Source organism: Castanea sativa, chromosome 12 (assembly GCF_040712315.1).
Source record: "Castanea sativa cultivar Marrone di Chiusa Pesio chromosome 12, ASM4071231v1".
Lineage (NCBI taxonomy): Eukaryota > Viridiplantae > Streptophyta > Magnoliopsida > Fagales > Fagaceae > Castanea > Castanea sativa.
In genome coordinates, this window is record NC_134024.1 from 6,831,445 (window position 1) to 6,840,938 (window position 9,494).

The 9,494-nt window shown below is 32.9% G+C and overlaps 1 protein-coding gene across 1 annotated transcript; it reads left to right on the forward strand.

Moving 5' to 3' along the window:
- Positions 1 to 234: 234 nt before the first annotated feature.
- Positions 235 to 4,389, forward strand: LOC142620977 (uncharacterized). Its single transcript, XM_075794296.1, has 5 exons — positions 235 to 699; positions 1,585 to 1,885; positions 2,699 to 2,857; positions 2,939 to 3,234; positions 3,965 to 4,389. Exons 1-5 carry the CDS (start codon positions 502 to 504, stop codon positions 4,184 to 4,186), a joined length of 1,176 nt encoding a protein of 391 aa, XP_075650411.1. The 5' UTR covers positions 235 to 501; the 3' UTR covers positions 4,187 to 4,389.
- Positions 4,390 to 9,494: the final 5,105 nt, after the last annotated feature.

Sequence of the window (9,494 nt, forward strand, 5' to 3'; positions counted from 1 at the left end):
TATTTAGACTAAGTTGTAATTTGCCAAAAAAAAAGAAAAAAAAAAAAGAAAGAAAAGCTATTTAAAACTTTAGGAAATTATAAACAAAAAGCCCAAACCCATAAACTTTTCCTAGTTTTTTATTTCTGAGTCCATTATCCTAGCCCCACACAATCAACCAATTCAAGCCCAGCCCCTCAAAATTCCAATTACCCAAACTTTACCAAAACCACCCCAAACCAACAAACCCTTTATAGGACCAAAAACACCACCCATTATTAAGGGCAAAAAAGTACTTTAATAAATTCCCCAAATCCAGAAACACACCTCCGTTCGCTTCCTTTTTCACTTTCACCTTGTTCCCTAAGCTTGTTCTTGCGTGAACACCAATTATCATCTCTGAAACCCCAAAACAAAAACAAAAACAAAAACAAAAACAAAAAAAAACCCAATAAACCCTAAATCCCAAATATATATTCGCAGAGAAGAAAAACCCCAAATTTCCTAATATAGTATATAATAATGGGTGGGTCATCGGAGACGAAGTTCTTGCAAGAACTGGTGCTTTACGCGGCGAGCGCTGCCCTGAGTTGCTTGGTGTTGTTCGCGGGGCTCCGACACCTCGACCCGAACCGGGAAGCTTCCAAGAAGGCGCTTGAGCACAAGAAGGAGATCTCTAAACGCTTGGGTCGGCCTCTCATCCAGACCAATCCTTACGAGGTAAGCTTCTTCTATTAAAAAAAAAAACGCCACCATTTCTTGAAGAATTTGTGAAAAAGTTATCATTTTTATGAGTTTGGATTAATGGGTTTTTGATATTCTATGGTGAATTTGGATAATTTTCCCAATTGCATAGTATGTATGAAAAAAAAAAAAAAGTTGCAGTAAGTGTAGTACCTTGAACACAATTATGGATAAAGGTTTTCTTTTTAATGAAGTTATGCATGCTTTTTTAAAGATAAAAGCACACTAAGACTGGGCATAGAGATAATATGCGGCAGCATTGATAAATTTTTTTGGGTTTCATGAAGTTGCCATTCTGTTGATGATTGCGGTTTTGTTATTGGCTTTGTTCGTATTGATGGGTTGGTAAATCTATAAAAAAGAACATGGAGGAGCGTGAATTTTTCGGTTATGAAACAATTTCTTTTGGGACAGAAATAAGTTGTATGGATGCTCTATTGCTAAGTGTGTATGGATTATGAATTAGGATACGTTTGGAACGGAGTAAGATGAGGGAGAGGGGTTGAGAGAGATCGCTTGTTGCCTTCGCCACTGCTCTCCCCTCATCAGTCATGTCCCTTCATCCGAACATAGAGTTAGTCACATAAGTGTTAAGAGCCTTGTAGCTTAACGGGCATTTCCTGGTGTTTCCAAAAATCCCCTCCCCATTGAATTATCATAATAGAATTAGTCACACAAGTGTGAACACTAGCATTAGAATGATACGCTAAAGAATGTGGAAGACCTTTTAGGTGCAACTTGTCCTTGCGCCATAGATTTTATCGTCTTTATTGATTAACGTTGAAATAGGGAAATTGGAATTATGTGAAATGAACTCTAGTTTGTTTTTATGCTTGACTTGTGTTTCTTCATTATTTTCAGGATGTCATAGCATGTGATGTTATAAATCCTGACCACATTGATGTTGAATTTGACTCTATTGGAGGACTGGAGGCCATCAAGGAAGCATTATATGAACTGGTGATACTTCCCCTAAGGAGACCTGAGCTTTTTTCCTATGGGAAGCTTCTGGGTCCCCAGAAAGGGGTCTTGTTGTACGGACCTCCTGGTACTGGAAAGACCATGCTTGCCAAAGCTATTGCAAAAGAATCTGGAGCTGTTTTCATCAACGTCAGGATATCAAATCTGATGAGCAAATGGTTTGGTGATGCACAAAAGCTTGGTGAGTGTAGATTATAATTACACTCCCCCACCCCTCCCCTCTGGATTTGAGGGTTTTCTGTCATTGCCCTGGCAAACATACACAACTACATGAAGTTATTTTGGCCTTATATATATTCTACTGTGATGGACCTCATTACTTATGGGTAGTCCAATTTAGTTTGACTCTTGATCATAGAAGTGTGAAAGATCAACTAAGAACATGGCTTTCTTGACATATTAGGTTTATGTAGCTGAACAGAATAGGACAATACTTAGATGCTTTCTAATTGCTCGTCTCTCGCTGAGTTTTTGCCCTCCCTTAACTTTTATTCCTAGTAGTTTTTTCTTATTGTTCATCATCATGAACTCCTTGTATGACGCTATTTCCTTTATTTATAAAAGTTTCCAGATTACTTATCAAAAAAAATGTTATGGATGTTATGATTGTTATCTATATCCAATCTAATTGAAAATGTTTTCCAATCATAGGTTAATGATCATCTAAATTCTAATATATTTTGCAATTTTTGTTTTTGTGCTATTAACATGAGCCTTAAATAATTAATATAAAAATAATTGGAATATATTTCATAGATACGAAGTTTTATTTCAAAGTATGATCAGTATAAATGGAAGAGAATGTTGTACTTTTTGAAGGAGAGTGTATTGACAAGTATGATATTGATAGCAATCGTACATAGATGTGGGGAAAAAAATTCTGATCAAAATTGTTGAAGTAGATTATACTTTTTTAAAGTTGTTATTGTATTTCTTTTGCACAGTGTAATGCTTTGATTTTGATGATTATTAATTTTTTACTATGGTTTTGCAGTGGCTGCTGTATTCAGCTTGGCTTATAAACTCCAGCCAGCTATCATATTTATTGATGAGGTTGATAGTTTCTTGGGTCAGCGCCGTAATACAGATCATGAAGCATTAACAAATATGAAGACTGAGTTCATGGCTTTATGGGATGGATTCACCACTGATCGTAAGTTTGTGCCTTCGACAGCACCTATGCCTTATGATTTTCTCGTTGAAAAATTGAATCTAAAGTAGGTTGTTCTTGTAGAGAATGCACGAGTGATGGTTCTTGCTGCTACTAATCGCCCATCAGAACTTGATGAAGCAATACTCCGGCGCCTTCCTCAAGCATTCGAGATTGGGATACCAGACTGCAGGGAGAGAGCTGAGATACTGAAGGTGATTTTGAGGGGCGAGAGAGTTGAAGAGGACATTGACTATGTCCACATAGCTAGCTTGTGTGAAGGTTACACAGGTTCAGATCTTCTCGAACTGTGCAAGAAAGCAGCCTATTTCCCTATTAGGGACCTACTAGATCGAGAGAAGAATGGGAAGAAATCTTCTGTGAGTATATTTATTATTTTCTTCTTCTAGAATTTAGTCCTTTTCATTTTGTAATTTTTTTTAAAAAAAAAAAAAAAAAAACACCCTCTCCAATTTGGTACATGCTTTGGTATGGCAGTGAAATATTTTTCGATTGTTAAGTTACACATGCACCCCAATGGGTCAATGACTCCGATGGATCAATGACTTTGGCCTCCACCTAGCTTTTATAAGGGTGGAGGTGCCAGTTGAGTCATTTCATTTGAACCCCACCTAAAAATAAATAAATAAACTTTGGAATACTCTTGCAATACTAAACTTATCTTGAATACATGATGATGTCACCCTTTCAAATTTCACCGCATACCCGTTATTCCGTGAGTTCTTTTCAGATGGTAAACATAATTCTATTTGTTAAGTCCTGGTTTCATTCTTTGTCTCCTTTGCACTGCTAAAAACCATGGATGTCCTGGGAGTCAGAAATTTAAGAATCAGGGCAATAAACAACATTCTGTTAGTACTGCATGACAGTAAAATTCATGGCATCAAATAACTTTTATCTTGATCCTTTGATCGGCTTTTTAAATGCTGAAAAGGTTAACATGCCTGGAGAATAAAGGAATTCAGGTATTCTTATTGTTTTAGTATTAAAAGAATTCTAGTTATTTGTATAGTTTTTTTGCAAAATTTACTTCATTGTGTAGATGTAATGTTCTGAATGATACTCTTTTGTATGTGTGTTTTGTTCCAGCCACCGAGGCCATTGTTTGAATCAGATTTGGAGAGAGTTATTGCCACATCAAAAAAGACAAAGGTAGCTGCTAATGAATACACTGGATTGAGCTCACAATCACCAGGGTGGTCAAGGAATTCAGAATCAGGTGATTATCCTGTTCAAGCTGCAATAAGTGAGCTCTCTAAGCTTGTGGTTTCCCAAATCTTGAATATTCAATCAGATGCCCAGGAACCTTGAATTCATCACAATTGAAACTTACTCTCCTGAAGCAAATTTGTTATGTAGTCTAGAGCTGTAACTTTGTTAGTTATAGAGAATTACCATACATGTCTGAAATTTGTTGATGGGGTTCTCATATTTTTGGATGTCTTCCAGAATTCACATTTTGATGTAGCAATTGGAACCATCTTTTCAATGCAGCTCTGCTTTCAGTTTCTCTCCTCTTTATCTTTGAACTTTTAGAAGTTAAGCTTCGTTCGCGGAACATTATTATCACCTGAACATGATCATTGTGGTTACTTTCTTTGATGTTCACACACACCTCAAAGAATTGAATCCTCCTGTGGTTCTGTCTCTATGTGGGAGCATACAGGGGTTCATTTGACAGTCGATTTATAAGAATTTTAACCCTTGTGAGTTCTAACTCAATTGAGCAACAAGAAAATAAATTTATTTACTTTTGTTTTGGTTATTTTAAGAAAGTAGCAAGTAAATAGAAACGGGAAAATAAATTTTGATACAGTATTCTTCTTAAGGCCAATCTTTCCTGGATATGAATCAACTTTGGAGAGAAATTTATTTTCCTTTCCTTTTTCTCCTCTAATTTGTAAAGCCTACAGGAGCTTGAAAATCTTTTGTTTTTTTGACAGAAAAAATCAATTGTTAATCTGAGCACTTAATGATTATATTCAAATTCACCTCATGCACAATTCGATCTCGCTAGTAACTAATGATGGATTGATATGATTAGTTCTTATCACTAACACTTTCTTACAATTGTGAATGAACCTAGTGTAACTCCTTTACATATTCAGCCTAAGCCTGGTGTGGATCTTATTACTTCAACTTTCTGTACAAGTAGTTCAGCTGGGTTTTTCAAGAGTTCTTAGTTCATTTATTTAGCTAGGTTGCAACAGCCAGCCACCAATGATTAATACCATCTAGGAAATAGTTGGCAGTGGAATCGGTTTGGTTGGGTTTCAACTTTCAAGTGTTCTGTCAAAGCAATACTTCCTAAAAGTAGGCAGGTCCAACTAATAAAGCTAGTGCAGGCTTATCATAAACTTTGGAAGTTGCTAACTTTTCCTCGTGTCACATTCATTTGCTATAAAGGCAGGACCACATGCATATATAATTTTGTTGCTGAATCCCTGGATTGTGCTATTACAGAATTACTTGTAGCTGTAGCAACATAATAAAACAGAAACTACAAAAGCAAATTTGGAAGAAGTGATTTTCGGTAGATTTGAAATATCATCAGTGAAAGGAGATTCCCATTTCCTTCTATCTAAAACTTTGTGTTTGATATTGATATCGGCCTAGGTGAGCTTATGCCACAGTCTCTGAAATATGGGACAACAATCCATTCCTTCTTTTTAAAGGGATTGAAAACTATTGAAAAAAAATTAACTAGTTATGGAGAAACATCTCCACCAAATATGTTCAAATTAAACCACTATGCTATTAATAAAATCATGGGCCAGAAGAATAATTTGTATTCTTTCATGAAACAGAGCTATAAAAAATTATATGCTTTTTACAAATCGAATCACATTAGGAAATCGCTGTCTGCAGATTTTGTGGCTAATATGACTATGATCATGGCACAAAGACGATAGGATATCAGTAACCACTAACCTGTCCTATCTTGCAGCTTGAATTTGTGACACTGACTGATGGACATTCCTGTCCACAAAACAAGCATGACGTTAGGTAGTTTTGGCTGTTGATCCTTACAAGTTAGTAACTCTTATGCAGAGTCCAAAATTTTCCACATCAAGTAAATTTGGAAGCTCATATAGTCATGCCAATTTTCCAACAAGACCCCATTTGTCATACCCCATTAAACATTACTCCATATTATTCAATATCCATATCTTGGGCAACTACCATGCTCAAATTCATATGGGTCCAATAGAGATCTACAATCGTTAAGCAGCAGAGCAAAGTTCTGAGTGGTTTAGCACCTATAGACATATATAAGAGACACGAAATAATATCTGCACATTAGAAAACTTGGAAAAAGATCAGTTTACTTGTTCAAAGCTGAAAGCTGCCAACTTTGTAGAGGTAGATAGCATGTGATTCTTTCAAATTATTTGTTTATATGTTCCTTACAAGGAAAGCCGCACACCTTGTGGCTTGTGGGGTACAATAAATTTGTTAGTGTTAGGCAATGGAGGACTATAGGGTAGATGATGACTAGCAATTGCGTTAGGAACCAAAGCTGTCAAGTTGCTCGTTCAAAGTTTTTTTTTTGTTAATAGCGCAATTAGCATGAGATCCTATCAGAATTTTGTTAGATTAATTTTTCTGTTCTCATTTTTTGTCTCTAATTTTTCATACATGTTGGACTGCCTAATATCGATAGTTTATTTCAATTAGTTAATTGTTTTTTTTTTTTGGTGGCATCTAGGGTGTGTTTGAGATATCCATTTTCCATTGCCTTATTTTACTTAAAAAATAAGCTGGGTAAAAATTAAAAATATTTATGAAAAATGAGGTTTTTAAAAAGAGTCAGCTTATAAGCTATACCCAAAAAAAAAAAAAAAGTACATAAGGTTGTAAACAAACCAAATCTTTACTGTGAGTTTAGTTTTACAGGTTTTTGCTTTTTGTTTAAATTTTATTTAAAATAATTTAATTTTTAGATTTTTGAAAATTATAAGTTTGCTTTTGGATTTTTGTTTCACGTTATACAAATAAGTTATTAGAAATAAATTGTTTCCAAGCAGACATGAACTAAATTTAAATTTCGCCTATGTGACGAACCAAAGTATTTGAACAAATCCAAACTTAGATATATATGCTTCCGAGAGTTAATACGACTCATGATTAATATATTTCAACTTTGAAGAAAATTTGTTGACAAACGTATTTTTATTTTAAGTTTTATAAAACTATTACAAGTGAGTTGTAAATGAATTGATTCGTAAATTGGCGTATAGTTTGGTGGCTAATATGTAACAACAAATGTAGAAATATAGGCTTCTTGGAAAAATTGTACATGAACAAATTTCGTTCAGGAAATTAACAAACTGAGTTTGAAAAAAAAGTATTTAAGTTTGGCCATAAGCTTGAGTTTAGCTTGAGCTATGATGACAGAAATAAACTAATTAGTTAGAACTCATGATGTTTGGTTTGGGTCCACTCTTTATAATCTAAGCAACCATCAATGAATGGTTTAACAATAGCGCAATTAGCATGAGATCCTATTAGAAGTTTGTTAGATTAATTTTTCTGTTCTCATTTTTGTTCCTCTCTAATTTTCCATACTTGTTTTACTGATTAATGCTGATAGTTTATTTTAATTACGCTTCGTTTGTTTCAATGAAAAATATTGTATAAAGATAGTTTTTTTTTAATTTTTTTTTTCAGTGTTTGGTAGCATTAGAAAAAAAAATGAATTAAAAGAAAACTATTTTTGATCAACATAAAAAAATAATTTATTTTTAGAGATTGTCTTCCACTAATATTTTTTGGAAAATAACTCTATCTAACAGTAAGCTAAATAAGAGAAGTTACAAAATTATTTTTCAACTTATTTAAGGTTATTACCAAATATAGGAAAATGAAATAGTTTTATAGAAAACATTTTTTGAAAAATGACTTATTTTCTAGAAACGTTATTGCCAAAATAATCAAAGTGTTAGTTAAACTTTTTTTTTTTGGGGGTGGCATCTAGGTGTGTTTAAGTCTTTGAGATATCTATTTTCCATTGCCTTATTTTACTTTTAAAAAAATATAAACTGGGTGAAAAATAAAAATATTTATGAAAAATGAGGTTTTAAAAACAAGCCAGCTAAGCTTATAAGCTATACCAAGTACACAAAAATTAAAATAATAATAATAATAAATTGTACATCAGGTTGTAAACAAAAAAAAAAACTTTACTGACAGTTAATTTGGTTTTACATTTTTTTGTTTTTTGTTTAAATTTTATTTCAAATAATCTAAAAGTTATAAGTTAAGTTTTAGCTTTTTGTCTCATATTTTACGGATAAATTTACTAAAGATAAATTGTTCCCAAACAGACATGAACTAAAATTTAAATTTCGCCTATGTGACGAACCAAAATATTTGAACAAATCCAAGTTTAGGAATACATCATTCTTATAACGCGGATACGAAAGTTAATACGTCTCACAATTAATATATTTCAACTTTGAAGAAAAATTTGTTGACAAATGTATTTTTATTTGAAGTTTCATAAAACAATTACAAGTGAGCTGTAAACGAATTGATTAGTAAACTGGCGTATAGTTTGGTGGCTAATATGTAACAACAAATATAGAAATATATAGGCTTGGAAAAATTTTACATGTACTAATTTCGTTCAGGAAATTAACAAACTGAGTTTGAACAAAAAAGTATTAAGTGTGGCCATAAGCTTGAGTTTAGCTTGAGCTATGATGACAGAAATAAACTAATTAGTGAGAACCCATGATATTTGGTTTGGGTCCACTCTTTATAATCTAAGCAACCATCAATGAATAGTTTAACAATAGTTTATCTTATTCTTTTGCCCAAAAAAGAGTACGAACAACAAATATGCTAAAAAAATGTTTTGTTCCCATTATAAGCTACCTATTCAATAAATGTTGAATATATTATTTTAAAATTTTATCTAGGTGTTAGATACATTATAAATTCACTGTATAAGTTTTATAAATTGATGTATCATCAATCATAAAAAAAAATTCAAATATTTATTTATTATGTTATTAAAGTCGTATTACAATCGTCAATTTGTATTAAAATTAATTATATTTTAATAAAAAAAATTAGGCATCATTAATTACATGCTTAATAATTGACATTTTATTTTATTTTATTTTTTGATGTGAATAATAATTGACATTTTACCTTTTACAATAACGTGTTGGTTCATGGTTGTTACCATGCATGGATCATGTAAAGGCTAATTAATGGGAAAAAAAATTAATAGTAAAGAATATTCGATGGAAAAAGCTTTGAATTGGATGGCATTAAAGTTTTTTTTTTGAAAGGGTGGCATTAAAGAATTGAAGAAAAGTGTTTAAAATTCATAATCAAACCCACCGTTTGTCAATCCAATTGAATAATTTGCCCACATGACCAACTACTAATCAAACCCACCATTTGTCAATCCAATTGAATAATACTTTTCATAATAATCATCACCCTCTCTCTCTCTCTCTCTCTCTCAACAATGGTTCATAGTCATTGGTCGTACATTCACAGCCAAGAAAATAGACTAAATCCTCTCTCTCTTTCTGTCTCTCTCTCTCTCTTCCATTTTTGACCTTTTAAAACTCGCCGACTCTCCACCTCTAAACACCCATTA

Excerpts from the sequence above, each read along its gene's own strand:
- LOC142620977 (XM_075794296.1), top strand. The coding sequence starts at position 502 with ATGGGTGGGTCATCGGAGACGAAGTTCTTGCAAGAACTGGTGCTTTAC. Across the intron at positions 700-1,584 it reads TCCAGACCAATCCTTACGAG|GATGTCATAGCATGTGATGT; the intron begins GTAAGCTTCTTC and ends CATTATTTTCAG. Across the intron at positions 1,886-2,698 it reads TGGTGATGCACAAAAGCTTG|TGGCTGCTGTATTCAGCTTG; the intron begins GTGAGTGTAGAT and ends ATGGTTTTGCAG.